This window comes from Tamandua tetradactyla, chromosome 4 (assembly GCF_023851605.1).
Source record: "Tamandua tetradactyla isolate mTamTet1 chromosome 4, mTamTet1.pri, whole genome shotgun sequence".
Taxonomy (NCBI): domain Eukaryota; kingdom Metazoa; phylum Chordata; class Mammalia; order Pilosa; family Myrmecophagidae; genus Tamandua; species Tamandua tetradactyla.
The window spans coordinates 140363127-140385410 of NC_135330.1; the positions used below are offsets into that span (position 1 = coordinate 140363127).

Sequence of the window (22284 nt, forward strand, 5' to 3'; positions counted from 1 at the left end):
ACATTCTCAATGTATTATATATCCGCACATTGTACATATGGTTTAGTTGTCTACCTCTAGATGATGCAAAGTACCTATCTTATCAGCTATGTGTCTCCAAAATTACATTTTAGTAAATTACTTTGGGTAGATTTCTAGTTAATCCTGTCATTTCCTTCTACCACAGCTTTCTAAGCTTTTTGCTGAATAGAGAATTCGGTTTACTTTGGGGCTGCAACTGTTTCTTTATAAAGTTACAGATATGGTTAACCTAAACCAGCACACCAACACCAAAATTAAAGCATAAACAGAACACTACTATTTAAATAGCTAAAAAATGGAATTACTAAAATAAAAATTAATTGTGTATCTGAATTATTTTATTGTACCCATGTTTTTAACTATCATCTATCAGGAGTCAGCAAAGTTTCTCTGTAAAGAGCAAGATAGTAATATTTTGGGCTCTTTGAGCCACATACAGTCTCCATTGCATATTCTTTTTGTTTGTTTTGTTTAAACCTCTCTTTTAAAATGCCAAAACTATTCCTCAGGAGACGGTCCATGCAAAAACAGACCATAAACCCTCACTTGCCAATTCCAGATCTATCTTATGCTGGTTGCTCAGTACTAATCAGAAATTGGTAAAGGCTTAGAAACTCTCAATGTCTGGAAGTCAGGGCTGTCACTAATGGACAGATATTGTAATCATTTTATTGATTAAAATATCCAGAAAAAAATAATAATATACATTTAATGAGAGTTGGAAATCAACTTTCCACAATCACGATTATCTACTTGGAACATATTTAAATTTTGGTACTGACTAGATTAGATTCTGATTTAGACAAAGAATCACTAATGCATATCCTATCCTAATGTAACCTGAATTTCTGACAATAATATCACCGAGGACACAAGTTCACCAATACAAGGATTGAGCACATCAGTGAATTTGACTTCATACAGTAAAATACACTGTTTCCATGATTTCTTTGTTATTAACATTTCCTCTCAGTAATTGGGATGCTGATTAGAATCACCCAGATCTCCCACATGGCAAGCGGGAATTCTACCACTGAAATACCCAAGACTGACTCTTTTTTTTTTTTTGCGCAGGCACCGGGAATCGAACCTGGGTTTCTGGCATGGCAGGCAAGAACTCTGCCACTAAGCCACTGTTGCCTGCCCAGACTTTTTTTTCATATTTAAAAAAATATATTGATTTACGTTCTCCCCATATATGCATAGTAGTAATAAAACTTAAATATCACTTGGTTGAGAAAATGCAAATACACAAAACAAATTCTGTACCCTTTCCTATAACCCCGAGAATCCATTGCTTGGCCTATAGAAGTTGCTTTCTTCCCCCTGCCATCCCTACCCAAGAATCCACAGTTAGAAAGCCATTTTTACGTTGTGACCCAATGATAATCACACAGTTTCTCAAAACACAATTTACTCTTATTATAGCAGGCACTCTGATTTTTTCTATTCTAGTCTATTTAATTTTTTGACTCAGTTCTGGCCTTTACCCACTAAACGATTTCATAACCCATAAATTAGAACCTGCTGTTTGAACATTCTTTTATGACTGGGAATAGTGAGAGCTTTAGATATTTAGCTGATTAACCTTTTCCAATCACCCAAACCTCTCAATCTGATTATATGAGAATCAGGCAATCCCCCAATTTTATTTTGGCTTTTCTTACCTGTGACAGTCTTTTCTTTTTTTTTTTTTTAAGTGTGTCGGTTTTACTGACGGGCATTCCTGGCCAAATGAAATTTATGTTTCTCATCACCAACTAATAAACTTGCATTTTGATTTGTTTTGGATTTGGTTAGCAGCCTCAGCCACCTTTGAATTATCCTGGTAGATAGAACCAAGCCTTTTCTAGTGACTTCCTTATGCTGACATGGAAGCCTCTCACTCTTAACATCAAGGACTTTGAACTTTTTCTTAAAGAGAGTCTGAAGAACTGAAGTGTTTTAATGCAAATTTGTATTTAGAAAGATAAGCTTGGCAGGATTGTGGAGGATGACTTCAACAAGGTAGAAGAGAGAGCCAAATCAGAATTAGGAAGCTCTTGCAAGAACCAAGACAGGAAGGATGAGTTCCTAAGGTAAGCCATTGGGGTCTAGATAGGAACAGGGTGAGGAGTTAAAAAAAAAAAAAGATATTTCAATAGAATCCGGGGTCCATTTTAATGGATAGTGGGTGAAGGAAGGAAGAACCATGATGAAGAGAATCTAATATTTGTGGTTTAGGTGACTGAGTAAATAGTGGTACTGTTCACCAAAGCAGAGATTATGGAGGCTTGGGGGAGTTCATTTTGACATGGTAGACTTCTCTTGCCTGTGAAGACCATTCGTGTGAAAGTGCTTGTTCTCCTTTGCTACCTGCTGGCATGCAATATACCAGAAACTGAAAGGCTTTTAAAAGGGGGAGTTTATTAAATTGCAAGTTTACAATTCTAAAGTAGTAAAAGGTCCAAATTAAACCAAATTTCTAAGGTCTTTAGAAATGTCCAAAATAAGCCACAAAGAAGAGGTTACCATCACTCAAGAAAGGCCAATGAAGTTCAGAGTTTCTTTCTCAACTGGGAAGGCACATGGAGATGTCTGCTAGCTTTCACTCCAGGCTTGTTTCATGAATCTCCCCAAGGGCGTTTTTCTTCTTCCTCTCCAAAGTTCTCTGGCTTGTGGCATGGGCTCTCATGGTTCTCATGGCTCTAGTAGATCTCCAAAATGTCTCCTCCTTTAAAAGATTCCAATAAACTAATCAAGCCCTACCTGGAATGGGTGGAATCATATCTCCCTCTAATCAAAGATTAATACTCACAGTTGGGTGTGTCACATCGCCTGAAGATAATCTAATCAACCTTGCAACCTACAGTGCTGAATAGGGAAAGAAACAGCTGTCTCCACAAAATGGGTCAGGATTAAAACATGGCTTTCCCAGGGCACATAGTCCTTTCAAACTGGCGTAGTGCGTCTAGCTCAAATTAAAGGTATAGTTTATAAATTGGGATTGTGGGCGGGGAGGACAGCCCACGAGCTTTTTTAGGTGGTAATTGAAGCGAGCCAATGCCATGGATAAGGTCAAGAGGAGCTGATCATTTCCAACATTTTGAGAATTGGCATTGACATACTAAAAAATGTACAAAAAAGATAAAGGGATAAACTACCATTCCTATCTATATGCCTATGTACATATATGTAAATACATTTAGAAATGCCAGTCCTTCATAGTTTAAAGCAAATAAAAATGGAAAACGAATAAACTACATATTTAATTTGCTATACTCTATTGCATAAAATAGGATGCTTTGATTCCTCATATAAGGAGTTCTTAGTGCTTTATTCGGAAATGGTACTCCTCCATGCTTTTTTTTCACTACCCTGTACAGCCTAGCTCTTTTCAAGGTGAAGTGATTGAACAGCAAGACATACTCTGGTAAGTGCTTAGCAATTCAGAAGATCTAAAACATAATAATCCGGGCAGAGTAATTTTTTAAATAAATATCTATTGAGTGAATGAAAATCCATATCTAAATAGGTAAGACAATTAAAAAGAAGGTGTGTCCTTGACTTTTATAATTCTCTTTGAAAATAGAATCAGTTCATAAAATACTGACCTCTGTAGAATGTTAACTGCAGGGTTTGTGCCAAAACACACAAGTGTATGTTTTTTCCTACATATATACTAAGTGGAAGATTATTTCTGTCACAAGACAAAACTTTTGTCCTTAAAAGCCCTTTGGAATTAATTAAAGGAATAATTTACAGCTGTTTTAGCATTTAAAACCTCAGTGTATTTAGGTATTTAGCTCTCTGAATTACCTCTTTTATCCTCCTTGTAAGTTTTCAATTTTTTTTTTAACAGACCAAAAAAGAAGCACCTGAGTGGTCTAAGAAATTGAAGATGAAGAAGACCTAATGTTTTGGATGTATTTGCAATATCATTATTACTCTGGAAGTTATTTCCCTAAAGAAAAAAGTTTATCTTAATCATGTACTTGGCATTTTTTAAATAAATAATTTAAGGTTTATTTTAACTAAATGTTAAATTAACAGTTATCAGCATAATAATCAGAATGTATAAAATGTAAAAGATACTATACTTTATATTAGTTTTATCTATTTGATACAGAATAAATATCACATACTCTATGATTTAGAGTTTGTAGCTTTCATAATTGTTCAATGTGTTTTAAAGTATGTGGATTATAAATATTTGATTAGCTATATATTTTCTAGACTATATACATTCCAAGTTTCAGATGTCATGAAATAAACACCAAGACACATTACAATAAAAAAAATTAAGAATCATTTGTGAAGTCTGCTAGAAGGCATTTCAAATGACTAATAATGGTGGTCACATGCCATGTAAATGAATATGGATTTCTGATTATTTCTTTGGGTTGTGTTTTCTCTTGTATTTTATATTATCATTAACCAATAAAATTTGGTGAAAATTTTGTTCTATAGGTCAAAGAAAAATTTGATGAAAAGTCTATTGTTATATTGGTCTAAATAGGGCTGGTCCAGATGCAGTTGGAACAAATTTCTGGTTATTGAGGGGGGAAAAAAAATCAAAAGGATTTTCTTTTGTTCTTGTCACAAAATATGCTCCCTCTCTCATTTAAAAACTATAATTTATAAGAAAGAAAGGTGAAAAAGGAGGGAGGGGAGAAATATATATCATGTTTTCTCAACCTTGGCACTATTGACATTTGTGGCCAGATAATTCTTTGTTAGAGGAGGAGGGGCAGGAGTCCTGTGTATTGAAGGATATTTAGCAGCATCCTGGCCTCCACCACTAGATGCCAGTAATATCCCAACCCCACCCCCTAACAGTTGTGACACCTAAAATGTCCCATGTCCACTGGGGTGGCAAAAACAATACACCCGCACACATACACCCCTGCCAGTGAAGAACACTGATATACAGATCATGATTATCCTTCTAGATATGAAAAAAAGAAAACTATCTCTATGGTGTGTTCTTTGAAAGGCACAGTGCTGTGCTATTGAGTGTGAGAAATCAGAAAAAGCCTTTGCTGAAAAAATACATGCTTACAGGGTGGTGCGACAGTAGCTCAGTGGTAGAATTCTTGCCTGCCATGTCAGAGACGTGGGTTTGATTCCTGGTGCCTGCCCATGCCAAAAAAAAAGAAAAGAAATACAACCAGCCCATGCCAAAAAAGAAAGAAATACATGCTTGTAAATTTGTTAATGACCTAAAAATCATCCCCCCTTTTTGTTATTCGGATACACCTTCTAATATATAACTTTCTGAGACAAAGGTTTATGAAAATGGCTCTTCTCAGACATACATTTTAAAATCCAAATGGTGTTATAGTTCATTAAAACTAAACTGACCTGAGTTTGCTTCCTGCCATGCCAGAGACCCGGGTTTGATTCCCGATGCTGCCCTTGCCAAAAAAATAAACTAAACTAAACCTAATGGGCAATCATAGTTTTAATATTTCCCTCTAAAATACTAGAAGAAAACATCTATTTTATTTTCAATTCTTGTTATTAGACTCAAAGCATCTTACAATTTAGTTCAATCAACCTAATTTATAACATACATATTTTAATATAAATTAGTACTGATTGATCATCCAGGTTAAAGTAATAGTGGGAACAAAAACACGTAAGTTAGGGGTGCGCAGGTAGTTCAGTGATTAGCATGCCCGCCTTCCATGCAGGAGGCCAGGGTTCGATTCGCAGACCATATACCCAAAAAAGAAAAACATACATGAGTAAGAAAATTTAGCTTATTCACGAAATAGAAAATCCAATGTAAGAAATTGTCTTCCTCTCTCTATCTAATCCCTACTCTTTTTGTCCTTTCTTTCTTTCATATATCTCCATAAGAGCTACTCTTTATTAAAAAAAATTGTCCTTCCTATAATTTCTCATAACCACTATTAATAAATCTCAGAGACTGAAATGCTAGTGATCAATGAAAGGGAGTGGTATAGAAAAAAAATAGGGGAAACAAAGGCTAAAATATATTGGGTAGATGGAAATAGGAGCAGTCAATGAAAAGGAGGGGTAAGGGGTATGGTTTGTATGACTTTTTTTCTTTTTTCTTTTTCTGAATTGATGCAAATGTTCTAAGAAATGATCATGGTGATGAATATACAACTGTGTGATGATATTGTGACTTATTGATTATATACCAAGCATGGAATGATCATACAGTAAGAATGTTCTTGTATGTTTATGTTTTAAAAAAATTTTAAAGTTAAAAAAAAAAATCTCAGGGTGAAACCTAGAGGACCCAGCCTCTTCAAAGCATCAATAGTTCCATCTCCCTACCCCATATTATTGACAGCCCCTTCCAACGTGAAAATGTTAGAATGGCCATAGCCCAAATAAGAGTGGGATAGAATAATCAAAGGTGGTGGTGGATTTATACAGAGAAGATAGGTTTTAACAAATGAATATAATTGCTGAATCATTTGATTGATATTTCTTTTGGCTCTCCAGTATCTTGGAGCAGCTGGAAATAAAAACCAAAATTGTGAAATTTTAGCCCCATACCAAACTCTGAAATCTGTTTTACAACTAATTATTGTGCTGCACTTTGAAATTTATTGCTTTTATATATATATATATATGTTATTTTTCACAAAAAAAAAAGAAAAAATCTATTGTGATGATAAAAAAAATATTTATTCCTACTAGCCTCATATGTTTTGGAGCAGCTAGAAGGAAAAATCTGAGATAATGGTATGATAGCCCATGACAAACTCTGGGATCTGTCCTGTAACATCTTGTTGAAGAGTGCTTTGAAAACTATTGCTTTTTTCTTTCTTTACTTTGTATGTATGTTATATTATACAATAAAAAAAGTTAAAAAAAAATAATAAATCTCAGGGTTAGATTTTGACATGACAACTTTTTTGGGAGCCATTTCAAATGTCTAATTCAAATGCCACTCCTTCCAGGAAGTCTTTAGGTTGGGTTAACTACCCCCTCTTCTGTTCTTTCATAATACTCTGTATTATGTACTCTGTACTCTATATCTCTTTAATACTGCTTACCACATTTTATTATAATTGCTTATGTATCCATTTCCTTGAAGACAAGAATTGTTGCTTGTACTTCTCTTTTTTTTTTTTTTTTTTTTTTTTCCTGGTCTTCAACTTTTATCACTGGGCCCTGAACTTAGGTGTATAGGTGTAAATATTTTTCAGATGAATTTGGACATAGATGAAATACAATGATGTAATTTTTTTTAATGTCTTAAAAATTGAAGATAGGTTTTTAGTGTCATGGAATCTATTCTAATTTTTCAATATTGCTACAACCCTTTGCTAGGGACATAGTTCAACTTACAACAGTTCATCCACTGGCCTCTCTGGATTAGTTAGCAGATGATGTTCAGTGTTGTTAATTTTGTTATGTGTGGTAATGACATTGTGGGTGTGTAAGGAAATGTCCTTATTTTTTTTTCAAGATGCATTATCTTATGTTTAGAAAAGAAATGGTATTAAATCTAGAGTTCGCTGTAAAATATTCTAGGATAAAGTAGAGCAGAAAATAAATGAAACAGGTATTGAGAAATAGAGTTTGTTTGACATGGGTGAAGGGCGCATGATTCTTTAATAGCTTGATAATCTTTAATTGGATTCCAGACATTGTGATGTTTACTTTTTTGAGTATAGAACACAGAAATAGTCTTGAAATTTATTCTCGGATATAGTTACATGGCTATATTACTTGGAGCCAGTTTGATCCTTTTGGCTTTTGCTTTTAAGATTTTTTAGGGGAAAAATCTAAAACAGTGGAATGGTAACCCATAACAAACTCTCAGATCTGTTCTGTATCTCCTTGTTGAAGTGTACTTTGAAAATCATTGCTTTTTCTTTCTTTTCTTTGTATATGTGTTATATTTAACAATAAAAAAAAAGTTTTAAAAAAATGATATGTTAGGGAATACTAAAGCAGCATTATGTCTACAGATAGTTTTTCTCCACCTCTGAGGAGCAGTCTATCTAATGCCCTGTGGATTGTGAGGTTTTCCTGTCTGACTGGTGGGAGCAGGCATTCTTCCCAGCCTGGATGAGTACCATGTTCTGTTCGTTCTAATCCCCAACCTTGAGTAATTTCCTTAGTCTCATATGCCCATCTGTACTCTGCTGAATATTTGAGAGGATCTTTCTGCAAATTTCTGAGGTTTACTCTCTTGTATAATTCTCTCTTCTCTGGTACTCTATCCTGTGAATTCTTAGCCTTTCAGTTTCCTCAACTCAGGAAGTCCAGCAGGCTGACTTTTTCCTTGTTCTGCAGCCTGGAAGCTACTTCAAGGTAGCTACATTTCAAGAGATTTTATTATTTCAAGACCTTCCATGTTTCTAGGTAAGTTTTAAAGTAGGGTAATGAACTAGACTCACCCTGCTGGTGTCCCTCACTCCTATACACACATATACACCACACACAACAAAAACACAAGATATGAACTGAAGCTTTAAAATATTCATGCATTCACAGGGCTTGGGATTTTGTTGGTTTGTATTGGTTTGTCTGATGCTGCAATATATCCCAGAGTAATTTAGGCAGTGAATAAAGAAGTATTTGCAAAGTCCCCTTGGGTGACTGGGAAGGAAGGAGGAAATATTCAACTTCCCTTTTGGAAAATTTCTGATATTCTCATAAGCAGTGGGGATGACCAAATAAATAGGCCAAGCCCTCGATCTTGGGATTCGCCCCTATAGAAACTTATTCCTGAAAAGGATAGGCTAAGCCTACTTAAAATTTTGCCTTAGAGTCACCCCCAGAGAACCTTTGGTTGCTCAGATGTGGCCCTTCTCTCTAAGCCAAGTAGGCAAGTGAACTCATTGCCCTCTCTGCTATGTGGGACATAACTCCCAGGGTGTAAATCTCCCTGGCAAGATTGGACAGAAATCCCAGGATGAGCCATAACCTGGCTTCATGGGATGAGAAAGCCTTCTTGACCAAAAGGGAGAAGAGAGAAATGAGTCAAAGGTTCAGTGGCTGAGAGATTTTAAACTGAGTCAAGAGGTTATGCTGGAGGCTATTATGCATCATATAGATATCCCTCTTTAGTTTATGGTGTATTGGAGTGGTTGGAGGGAAGTACTTAAAATTGTAGAGTTGTGTTCCAGTAGCCTTGATAATTGAAGACGATTGTATAATGATATAACTTTCACAATGTGACTGTGTAATTGTGAAAACCTTGTATCTAATGCTTCTTTTATCCAGGGTATGGACAGATGAGTAAAAAGAATATGGATAAAAAATAAATAAATAATAGGGGAGATAAGGGGTAAAATAAATTGGGTAGATGGAAATAATAGTGGTCAAGGAGAGGGAGGGGTAAGAGGTATGGGATGATGAGTTTTTTTTTCTTTTAATTCTTTTTCTGGAGTGATGCAAATGTTCTAAAAATGATCATGGTGATGAACTACACAACTACGTGATAATATTGTGAGCCATTGATTATACACCATGTATGGACTGTATGTGTGTGAAGATTTGTCAATAAATTTTTTTAATTAAATATATATATATATACACTATAATCTAGAAAAATGAATCTGACCTTCTTCTACATTTAGAATAAAAGCTTTTTAAAAATATTTCATGAGAAAGAAAAATATTCATGTATTCAGTGTGTTTCAATTAGGCGCAGTCATTATTGCTTTTGATATTCTAATTGTCCTTTCTTTGACCAGTGGGAACCCTTTCAAGCTCATTTAAATGACTTTTTTTTTCTTTTTTTGCATAGACAGGCACCAGGAATCGAACCTGGGTCTCTGACATGGCAGGCTAGAACTCTGCCTTCTGAGCCACCATGGCCCACCCTCAATGGCTTTTTAATGGCTTTTTTTTTTCACTTTTTTTATTAGCGAAGCTGTAGGTGTACAGAAAGATCATCCATAAAATACAGACTCCCCATATACCACCCTATTATTAATACCATTGCATTGTTGTAGTACATTTGTCATAATTTGTGAAAGGACATTTTTATAATTGTGCTATTAACTATTGTTACATAATTTACAGAGCTTATTATATATAACTGTTGTAAACATTGTTTACAATTAATTTCATTGTGTTGTATAGTCCCATGTTTTGTTTCATTTTCAAATTTTTGTTGTAATAACATATATACAGTTTACAATTTCCAATATATAATTCAGTACTGTTTTAATAGCTTTTTGATAGCTGTTTTGCTTTATTTCACACCATGCTGTTTCAGGATCAGCTTGTACCTTTTCTGCCGCAGAGATGGAATCAGTCATTTCTCCAAGAATCCCATTTTTTTAGTCAATTGTAAATATTTCACTTGTTCTGATGAAAATTACTCTCAGTTAAACCACCACATAGCTTGAATACAAGACAGAAATTTTTGGTACACTTTTTTTTTTTTTAATTAAAGAAAAAAAAATTAACACAACATTTAGAAATCATTCCATTCTACATATGCAATCAGTAATTCTTAACATCATCACATAGATGTATGATCATCATTTCTTAGTACATTTGCATTGATTTAGGAAAAGAACTAGCAAAACAACAGAAAAAGATATAGAATGTTAATATAGAGAAAAAAATAAAAATAATAATAATAAAAAAGAAAAGGAAAAAGAAAAAAAAACAAAAGACACAAACAAAAAAAAAACTATAGCTCAGATGCAGCTTCATTCAGTGTTTTAACATAATTACATTACAATTAGGTATTATTGTGCTGTCCATTTTTTAGTTTTTGTATCTAGTCCTTGTTGCACAGTCTGTATCCCTTCAGCTCCAATTACCCATTATCTTACCCTGTTTCTAACTCCTGCTGGACTCTGTTACCAATGACATATTCCAAGTTTATTCTCGAGTGTCGGTTCACATCAGTGGGACCATACAGTATTTGTCCTTTAGTTTTTGGCTAGACTCACTCAGCATAATGTTCTCTAGGTCCATCCATGTTATTACATGCTTCATAAGTTTATTCTGTCTTAAAGCTGCATAATATTCCATCGTATGTATATACCACAGTTTGTTTAGCCACTCGTCTGTTGATGGACATTTTGGCTGTTTCCATCTCTTTGCAATTGTAAATAATGCTGCTATAAACATTGGTGTGCAAATGTCCGTTTGTGTCTTTGCCCTTAAGTCCTCTGAGTAAATACCTATTTTGGTACACTTTTAAAGTGTATAAAATGAATTAAATACATTGTCAAAATAAACTTACTCTCTTGTCCATATCATGCTCATTTTGAGTTAGTTGCTACCGTAACGTTTGTTTTCACATTAGATTGTGATTGCCAACTTTTTTAGGCAAGGAGACACTTTCCTCAGATTTATTGAGTTACTGACTTATGAAAAGATTAAAATGTTTCTTTTAAAAAGCTGCCTCAAAGAATATCCTCTTACCCCCTCAATACCCCACCCCACCACCCCCAAAATGCTGTTATGCTGGAACACTGTTTTGAAGGTAGTAAGAAAGAAAGGAAGGAAAGAAAATTGCGTTTACTATCTGATTTTTTTTTCAGATTGAATTTTTATTGCAACCAAATTTTAGTTATTAAAACTTGGTAATTGTCCTTTTCTCCCATGTTACCTAGAAAAGCAAGGTCAATTTCTATCTTCTTATTCCTGGACACCAGAACATCTCCGCACCTAATATCTATATTTTTGGGGAGGGCAGGCTTCGGGATTCGAACCCAGGTCTCTGGCATGGCAGGTGAAAATTCTACCACTGAGCCATCGTTGCACCACCCCTTAATATGTTTTTGTTTGTTTGATTTCTGTGATCTGAAAAAAGAGGTGGGTCTCCATTCCAAGACCCATTACACTTGCACTCTTCACCTTATTTTGAGAACCATACGGAGATGACATGACCCAGGAAGAGTGTGTGGGATGAGAAATGCAGAGCACCCAAGACAAAATTCTAAAGAACATCAACAGTTGAGGAAAAGATAAATGAAGAGAAACCCCATGAAGGAGAACCTCCTCCACTCTTATTTAACCCTTACAGTCTGATTTCTGCCCCAACTACTAAATGAAAACTTTTCCCAAATTCCACCTGCTCTGCCTCTTATTATTGAACTTTTTCTCTCAATACTTTCTGACTCTATCACAGGTCCTGTTTAAATGCTCTTCTCCCTAAAATAGTCATTCCTCAGAATTCCTCAATATTCAGCCAGGAATACCATGTTCTCTTTGCCCTCCTTTGAGCACTGGAAGGAGCAGAGGGAAATAAACACGCCGCCTCCCTCCACCTAGTAGTGGCAGTAATAATAACAGCAGTAACTCTCACACCTTCCTTCCCCCCCTCTTCTCCATGCAGAGGAATTTTCTCTAAATATTCCTGCCTCCTCCCACCTCCTGACTATCTGATTGGTGTGTTTCTTTAAAGGAATTGTGCTGAATGGTTCTTCCTTTTCCTTTCCATTTTGTTTTACAACAGAACCCACGTATTACTGGGGTAGCTTCCGGCTCTTCTTGCTCTAAGCCTTAATCATTGTCTTGTGGTAAGTCTGCTAGAACGGGGTGGGAGGGAGGTGGGATGAGACCCATTTGGCCTTCCCACTAAACTGTCCCCCTAGGTAGCATTTATTCATAAGAAAATGTGATATTTTAAAACTTTTTTTGTGCTTAGTTTAGTGTTTTATTCAATCATGAATATAAGCAAACTATAGCAGTTTTAGTAGTACCTCTAATATCACCACCAGAACCCACAGATGTTACAGTGGTTGCAGATACCTTAAAAACTTTGCTTATATTCTCCACTGTTTCAAAATATGGTCATTATTAGTCTGACTGCTAGATCTTATTTAGTGCATTAATAAGGCACCTCATGTACTCATACGTCACACATTTGTGCTTTTTAAATTACTTTGATAATTATATTTCAAACAAGAAAGGTAATATTTTAAGTCTTGATTTAGCCCCTTTTTCTTCCTTATTGGTTTGTACCCTGCCTGGGAAAAATGATGCCATTGAGCCCCTCACATCCTTACAATAGTAAACAGTTTTGTTTTGTTTTTAATGAAATCTGTATACCTTTTTTTCCTTCCTCTTCCTTCTTCTTTCTGGTCCCCATTCAAATGTGCAGAACTTGCTCCTCCCGAGAGACTCTGAAGACTGATTTATTTGACCAGATTTAAGTCCTCATAGCTTTGGGAAAAAAAAGGTATCAGTAAACTCTAATAAAACAATTGTATAAAACAAGTTCTAAGTATGAAAACCATCTTATTTCTGAGCCTATGGATGAAAGGAATGAAAAATCAATCAATCTCATTCTCATATATGACTTTCAAGTCTTCCTCTGTAGCCCTCTAGCCTTGGAGTCTTGTCTACACCCAAACCCACATTGCCAACTGTCTGCAGAATATTTCCCTCCACATTTTCTCTTTCTCATCACCTTTCTCTTTCTCTTTCTCATTTTAATATTTTTCATTAAAAAATTTTTTATTTTGACATTATTTCAGATATACGGAAAAATTGCAATGATAATACAAATGTTCTTCTTAATCCTTTACCTAGATTTTCTAAATAGCATTTTACCACATTTGCTTTATTCTTTTCTCTGCCTCTTTTTTCTTTTCTGAACCATTTGACAGGACTCTGCAAGACTTGATTTCCCTTTAACTGCTAAATATTTCAATGTGTGTTTCCTAAGAACAAGGACATTCTCTTACATAAGCACAGTACAATGATTAAAATCAGGCTAATATTGCTACAATGCTATTATCTAATCTACGGACTTCTTTCATATTTCACCTATTGTCCCAATAATGTCCTTTATGCAGAAGAAAACCCCTGCATATCCCACTTTCAGTTGTCATGTCTCTTAAATATCCTTTAATCTGGAATAGTTCCTCAATCTTTCCTTCTCTTTTATGACTAATAGTTTTGAAGAGTACACGCCAGTTATTTCATAGACTGTCCCTCGATTAAATATTTCTTTAATCCTATCCATTGGCATTACTTTGTCTCTTGGAGAAATGGTGAATAAAAGTCTTCATATTTCCAGTGTCATATTCCAGTAACACTTCTGACAAGCTATGTCACCACTTATCCTCTCTGACCTTAGTTCCTCTTCTTTATAATTGTGATAATTATAACTACCTAATAGATTAGTGAGAGGATGGAAGGAAATGATTTACCCAGAGCCTGGCCCACAATTATTTGCTTTTCATAGTATCTGGATTCTCAGTTTTTCACTATCCCCTTCTGCTGCCCTTGCATAAATGCATTCTGGTTTTCTTGTGTCTCCAAAGAGTCAGAGAACTGCGTTTGCTTCACCTAGATAGGTGGCAACAGCATCAGACTATTCACTATTCTTGAACATATAGTCAATTAAAACCTCCAACTTTTTTTTTTACTGTTCTTACTACCGCCACTACTAGTATTTAATGAGCTGCCCGACCAGATAAGTCACACACACAGCCCTGGGCGCCTCCTAGAGTGAGCCCTTCACCTTGTTTCATTCTCCCAACTCTGTGAGGTAGTTATGATCCACATTTTTGAGATGAAGAAACAGATTCAGAAGTTAAGTCAAAGGGTTCATTATAAATGAAAGAGCTGGAAATTCATCCAAAATGGATTTTTCAGACATAAGTAAAAGCTTTCTGTCTCTTTTAAGTATCATTTTTAGTTTCTGTGCACCCTTTCAACCTATCAGGATCTCTATGATTCCTGATTTTGCCAGCTAACATTAATTAGCTTTCCCCCAGTTTGGGTCTTGTGTGCCTCCCATGTCTTCCCTCAAATCACAGGTAACAGTGTTGTTCATGGGAACTTTGTAATACATGGTAAACCTGTCCTCCTCCGTTGAAGTCAGTCACTCTTGGTACAGATTTTCAAATAGCTATAAATTAATCTTACTGGCTTGTGGACTGATTCACATCACGTCTTGTCCACAAAAATAATTCAGGATACTTTTTCACATGCCTCCACATCTCTCTTGGCTACCAATCTAAAAACCCATCAAAAAAAAAAAGAGAGAAAGAGAAAAGAAAGAAAAGTGCCTATTTGAGGTTAGCCCAACTTGTTCTTATTGAAGCAAATAATATGCCACTAGTGGCAATTATGTTTCTCCTTACAGATCATCTCTTTAATAATCTATTCTAGAATTTCTAGAGGTGAATCCAAACTCAAAGTGAATAGCTTCCAAAATTCTGGTCCTTTTCTCACAATTTCACTACATTGCTATGTAACCTAGGAACGTCAATCTTTTCACCTAGATATTACCAGCCACCACCACTCGCCCCCCCCAAAAAAGAATGAGAAAATTAATCTACTATTTATTAACCTTGCTTATTACATTTATTTAATTTTTGCCACAACACATGCAGTAAATATTTTCACTGTTCTGCTGATGTGAATACTGAGGCTTGGGGAGATTAAAAAATGTACCTAAAGTCACTCAGATTATACGTGGTGAAGCTGCTAACATATCATCTCAAAGAGGAAAAGTTTCATAAACACTTTTACGCTGTAGTTTGTTGTAGGACAGCCTGCTCACATTCTCCTCACTCATACCAAACAGTATAGAGTAAAATGTATATTTCTTAAGCATCAAAGTACAACACACTTGAGCTCTGCAGCTGTATTACCAGAAGACAGCAATTCCCAAAGAGTTTTCAGGGGAACGCGAATCTCTCCAACAGCCTCAGGATAAAGCAATTCTACTATGACATGTTTGGCATACATTTCATACTATTGTGATTCTTTTGGAGATTCAAAGGGTTCTGAGAAACCCTTTCAAAAAGTAACTCATTTAACTTTCTTGAACCTCAGAGCTACCATTTCATGAAGTACATTTGGTATAAATTGTTAAAGTTAAGCACATAAACATACGGTGTTAATGATTTTTTTTCCTCCTTTTACTCTTTGGGACTCCAAGAATGTTTATCCAGAGTTCTGTGAGGTTTAAAAACATATATTCTTATTTAAATCAAAGCACATCATATTTGGATAGTTCTTTAGAGTTTACAAACAGCTTCCTCCTGTCCTGATGTCTCATTTGAATTTCTTAACAATCTAGTTCATGAATGTGCTATTCTCCTCATTTTATATTTGTAGGGAAAGATCCAGAATCATTAAGGAATGAGCTAGAGAATAGCCACAAAATGAAATTCAAATTCAGATTTTCTCAAACCAAATTCAGTACTCTTTCACTTAACTAATGTCTTTATTTTTCTGCCTTTTCTTTGATCATTTAGAAACTTGCTGACATTTTCAAAAAAAGCAACATTATAATATAGCAAGATTATGTTCAAAATATAAGATGACCTTTGCATTGCAACATTTTAATGCCAAGAGCTATACTGGAAGTTTTCCCTTTTAAAAAGTTATTATTTCTTAGCATCAGCAGTTTGGGGTTTGGAATGGAAAACAGGGTATACCATACTGAGTTTGAGTCTTGTGGGTAAACAATCTGATCCTGGAAACAGCAAATTAGCCCACAGCTATACCTGTTTACATAGCCAATGTGTGTTTGTTCTGTTTGAAGTTACTTCAAAAATAACAATTGTAAAAAAGATTACTGTTTTGATCAGAGAATCTGAATCTCCTTCATTTGACCATGAATAATTGGTCTTTGTAATGTTAATGCTTCTTTTGAGGAATATCAGATCTGCAAATGTACCTTAATTACAGGCAAGCAGTTTTGGAGGGAATTTGTGACAGCATTTTATTGAAGGTCTTTTCTAGTTCTCCTTCAAATCTAATTATAGTAGAAAGATTATTTTAGACCAAGCAACAAAATGTTATAATTTTTAATGTTTTCATTAATGTTCACACCAGTCAAAATAGTTATTTTATTGAAGAATAAGATTTAAATCTTAAAAATGTTTTATTTTTCCTATAAAGCATTTAACAAAAGGTAATTCACTTTTGTGAATTACAAAGCAATGTACTTGCTAATCTGCTAATTATCCTGGCAGCTCAGAAGCCTGTTTCCTCAGACTTTACATTTAGAAGTCCCTAAAGGGAATCCACAACTTGATACCTAAATTTTGTTTTTAAACTTGAAACCAATGAAAGACTTGGAAAGACAAGGAAAGGAAAGACTTTTTAGAAAGTCCTCCTATTTTAATCTTGTGGTATGAGACCTAATTCTTTTGTTAAAAGCAGAAGCACATGTAAAATAGAATGTTAGATTTCGCTGAAGATGTGAGGGAATGGGATTGCTAAATTGCAGACAGGGTGATTTAGTTAGATATGAGGAAGAATTTCTCAAAAGCAAAGTGAAATCTCCTTATGTAGAGATGGTTTGAAAGTTGCATATTTTATGAAATGATGTGGGAAAGAAGTCCTGCTGCAATAAGGGGAACTTTACAAGTGATTGCATTTCTTACTGTAAATGGTAGCAAATCCAAAAAATGGGTTTTTCCACTTACCTGTCTAGAATGCTAACAACCACCATTAAAAACTTTTACCATGTTTGCCTTCCAATGTGACAAAATTGCTGTTACCTTCCAATTTGAGAATTTTTTTAAAATACTGTGTTAACATTTAAACTCATAATTTAAAAGCCATAAAGAGCACAAACCTCACCTGTATATCAGGAAAAAATGGTATCTCTGAGGTTTAAATTGCTTCTACCTTCCAGATTGAGAAAAAAAAAACTTAATATTACATTAACATTCAAACTCATAATTTAAAAGCCATGAATAGCGCAAGCCTCACCTGTATATAAGGGAAAATGGTATCTCGAAGATTTAAACCATGCTGGATTAGCACATTCCGAGTCATTTCGTGTTGTTTTTTCCCCCCTCTAATTATGACAGCAATTAGCTTTGCAGCGTTGCATTCATTCCAGCCAGCAGGAATGAAGAACAATGATTATGTTTACTTGAAGCTGGAAAGAGTGTAGCTAGCTTTGTTCCCTCCCAGGATAATCTAAATACTTCCCTAGGAGCCATCCTAGCGGAACTTCCCTCACCTGGCTAATTCATTTGTTGCCGAAAACCTTCTCTACAAGGTCAAGGAAAAACAGATCGCAAGCCATTTTCAACTTAATAAGGTGGCAAAATTTTATTTCCATATGCTTCAAAGATGGAGACTTCAGATATATGAATAATTTAAAAATAATAATTTTAGCTATTAAAGCTATCACACAGGAAATATGAAACTCCCTTGCATTATTTTGACAATTAATAGAATTGAACGTTGGCTGTTTTAAATAGTTCTCCTGTAGTTACAGGGAGAAGCAAATTATTAAACGGGCAAGTTATTTACGTTTGAAAATAAACTGCATCTCACACTAGGAAATTAGATTACAGGCAATTTTACTTTATAGCATAAAGATGTTGTTACTTTTAATTTTCCACAACAAAGATTTTAGGGTAATTTGCTTTCATTAGAATGGACGAAGTTCTCTTCTACAGATGTAATCTGTTGCCACCATTAGAGTTTCGGTTTTTTCTTTATAAACTTGTAAAAAGGATATCCTCGGATTTTCTAAATATCTAAATATTGGGGCAAAAGTTTGTGTTCAGCAAGAACAGAAACAAGGAATGAGCACAATGCTAATGTATCATAACCACTGTACAATTCAAACATAGTACTATCAAAGTATATTATTAGCTTTTGTCATGTTTCAGTCTTTCAGACGCTGAGTTTACATGGTGTATTTCTATACTGTAAAATGTAGACTACTATAGAGGAAGAAGAATAATCAGTTACACATTAACCTTGAAGGGTCATTTCTTGTGGCAAATGCAAGGGCTATTGATCAAGTAATATTTGTCAGTAGAAATGAGCCTCATTAATGAATGAAGCTCATGAAGGAAACCATTGTCTGGTGGGATATCACAGTATGTGGAAACCATTCAACTCTTCAGGGTGATTTGAATATCACCAAATGTTTAAATTATTTTTATAAAGTAATTTACTGACTTTTCAACTACTCAATCCCTAAAGCTACATTCTTTTAACTTACTATGCTACACATTCAATGACTAATCATCTAATATTTATGAGATTGAAAAAATGAGGAAAAAATGAATGACATATTCACTGGCGTTGCAAAAGTGTCTATAAAATAGTTTCCCAGCATGGGCTGTGGTTTATTTTCAAACTTAAATAATTTGTCTGTGTAACCTTATCTTTCGGGTACTTCCTGCAAACTTCATGTACTATGCAATCAAGCCCATAAATATAGGTAGAAGTTAACTGGAATGACCGAAACAGAGTTAACCACAAGCAGATAGTTAAAGCTTTATCACCATTTCTGCCATAAACCTCTCCCCTTTTTTAAGGGATTTACCAAGCCATCATAAAAAAAAAAAAAAAGGTATTATTGGCTGTACCTTTGCAAAACACGGACTCCTAGGAAATGACGTCCCGTCTTTGACACACTGAACTTCAGTTTAAAGAACCCTGTTGCTGTCCTGTGCTACACGTCCTGATGGCCAGTGTGGTTGTGTATGGGGTGTCAGAGGGTTGATGTAGCTCTGGTATTAATTATTCCCTCTTAATTTATTTTTCATGAATTCCTGTAAAATTACATAGAAGATCTCCAATAGTAACATATTTCTAGAGACATACGTTTCAACACACTTAACTATTTCACCAAATAAACAAGGAGAAGTTTTTAAAAATGCTTTATAGGGAAAAAACTGATTATGCTTAATTCAAATATCCATAATGAGAAGGATAGAGAGTTTCCAAGGATATAATCAAACTAAAATAGACAATGAAATGGAAAGAATCAGATGCCCTAAGTTGACTTTGCAAAAAATTAATCATCTTACCAATGATTCTGCTGATTTATTTTCAATAGCATTGTATTTTGCAATGCATATGCAATATTTTAAGAAATTAAGCTTAGTCATTGTGAGTTTCTAATATGAGTTTGAAAATGGTTAGACACAAGGTTTTGTTTTTCTATGAGTGACTTTCCTCCAGAATTATGACATTATCTTTGATTACCTACTGCTTTCTATATCTTTGTTACGAAAGTCTGAGGGTTGTCTAATAGAAGATTACTGGACTTGAGTTTAAACATGTGGTTTCAAGTTCTTCGGAGCCCTTCTCAAAGATCTCTTCCTCCGTGAAGTCTTCCTTGACTAGCTGGCCCAGATCATGCGCTATCTTCTGGGTTTTATAGTATTTTATGCTTAACCTTTCATAACATGGTGGTCCCTTTGAATTCCCAATGTTCATTTGCACAGCTCATGCATGTTCTCAGAGAATGTTTACTGAATAATGGGTTTCCCTGTCATCTATAATTGAAATGGTTCAATTAGAATAGGCAAAGTCTTCAATTCTTTCCAGCCCCATAAATTCTGAGTCCCAGGTTATCTCTCCAATAGTAGAAAATTTGTGAAGCAAGGCTACTTGCCAATGCTTAAGGAGTAGGAATACTGATAAGTTAACTACTCTCAGGACATAGGTAGCGTCCTCCCTCCCTATCTACCATCTGCACCCTACACTCTCTCTCCCCTCCCCAGAGTAAGTTTTGTGTTAGCCATTCTAGACAATGCATATTTTATATACATTTATAAATAAATAGTATCGTGACATATGTATGGCACAGTGATTTTTTTTCTATTAATATGCTTTTAGAGATCTTTTCATATCAGTATAGGTAGAGCTACTTCATTCTGTTAAAATTGCTACATAGAATTCTATTATGTGGATATATTAGAATTTACTTAAATCATTTATTCAGTCATGACCTCATTCGCTGGATATTTAGATAGTTAGCTGCTGATTTTCCATTACTGCAAGCAAAGTTCAATAAGCATACTAGCATTTTTAAATTGTGCACAATAAAGCAATTTTGAGGAATAGATTTCTAAAGGTGAAATTTCAAAGTATATGAAAAACTTGTATATTGATAGATGCTCCAGATTGCCCACTATACAGATATATATTTTATGAAGTCCATATAAAGTTATACTTTCACTAACATTATGAGATTGCCAGTTTCCCGACAACCTACTGAATCTTTTGTTTTTTCTCAGTTGTTTATAATGTTTATTGTGGTGGCAGTGGTGTTTTGTTTGATCTTTTTATTTTGAAATACCTTCAAACTTACAGGATAGCAGCAAAAAAATAATACAAAACCCATGCAGGGAATTTCAGTATACCCTCTCCCCAGATACCCAGATTCATCAACTTTTAACATTTTGCCACATTTGCCATATCATTCTATCTACCCATCCACCCATCCACCTGTCAGTCTGTCAGTCTGTCCGTCTGTCTATCATCTGTCCATCCATCCGTCCAATCTGTCTATCACCTATCTACTTAGCTATCTATTTTCTTAACACTTGAGTGTAGATTGTATGCATCATGCTCCTTAACACTTAATACTTCCATGTATATTTCCTAAAAACTAGGGTATTCACTCTCATAACTACCTTAAATACAGTTATCAAGTTCAAGAAAGTTAATATTGATATAAAACTTAGAGTGTACATACTGTTTTTAAAACATGCCCCAATAATGTCCCTTTGGGCCTTTTCTCTTCCATTATTAGATCCAGTCCAGGATCATGTACTGCATTTAATTGCCATGATGTCTTTAGTCTCTCTCTCTTTTTTAATTGTGGCAACATATATACAACAAACACTTTCCCATCTCAACCACTCCCAAGCATACCATTCAGTGGACTTAATATTCACAATGTTATACGACCCTCACCACCATCTAGTATCAGCACTTACCCTAAATAGAAACCCTAAAACAATTATGCATTAATTCCCCCATTTCCCCTCCCTCTTGCCCCTAGAAACCTGTATTCTACTTTCTGTTTCTATGTATTTTCACAGTCTACCTATTTCATGTAAAGGGAATCATACAGTACCCTTCCCTTGTGTTTTATTTCACCCAATATGATGTCTTCAAGAGTCATCCGTGTAGCAGCATATATAAGAACTTCGCTCATTTTCAAGGCTGAATAATACTCCATTGCATGTATTTTGTTGACCCATTAATCAGCTCAGTGATTTGCGTTGCTTCCGTTTTCAGCAATTGTAGAAAATGTTGCTATGAACATTGGTGTACAAATATCTGAGTCGCTACTTTCAATTCTTCCAGGTATATACCTAGAGGGATTGCTGGGTCACATGGTATTTCTATGTAACTTTTTTTTTTTTTTTTTTTGCATGGGCAGGCGCCAGAACTCGAACCCAGGTCTCTGGCATGGCAGGCAAGAACTCTGCCTCCTGAGCCACTGTGACCTGCCCTCAGTGTAACTTTTTGAGGAAACTTGCCAAATCTTTTAAAATTATTGTAGATCAGCTTAACAAAAGTGGAATTCCATAGTATTTAATTTGCATTCCTGTGATTACTAGTAAAGTTGAG

At 35.0% G+C, this 22284-nt stretch overlaps 1 protein-coding gene across 6 annotated transcripts in view; it reads left to right on the forward strand.

Annotated features, from left to right (window-relative positions):
* The window catches only part of PIBF1 (progesterone immunomodulatory binding factor 1), a 341226-nt gene extending 336196 nt beyond the window's left edge, over window positions 1–5030 (forward strand). For 2 of the 6 annotated variants that reach the window (XM_077158418.1, XM_077158420.1), the window contains exon 15: window positions 3863–5028. In XM_077158418.1, the coding sequence (XP_077014533.1) occupies window positions 3863–3916 (54 nt within the window). In that variant the 3' untranslated portion in view covers window positions 3917–5028. Of the gene's footprint in view, window positions 1–3862 lie in introns of all 6 variants that reach the window. The other 4 variants (XM_077158415.1, XM_077158414.1, XM_077158416.1 and 1 more) reach the window with 4 other exon arrangements.
* The last annotated feature ends 17254 nt before the right edge of the window (window positions 5031–22284 follow it).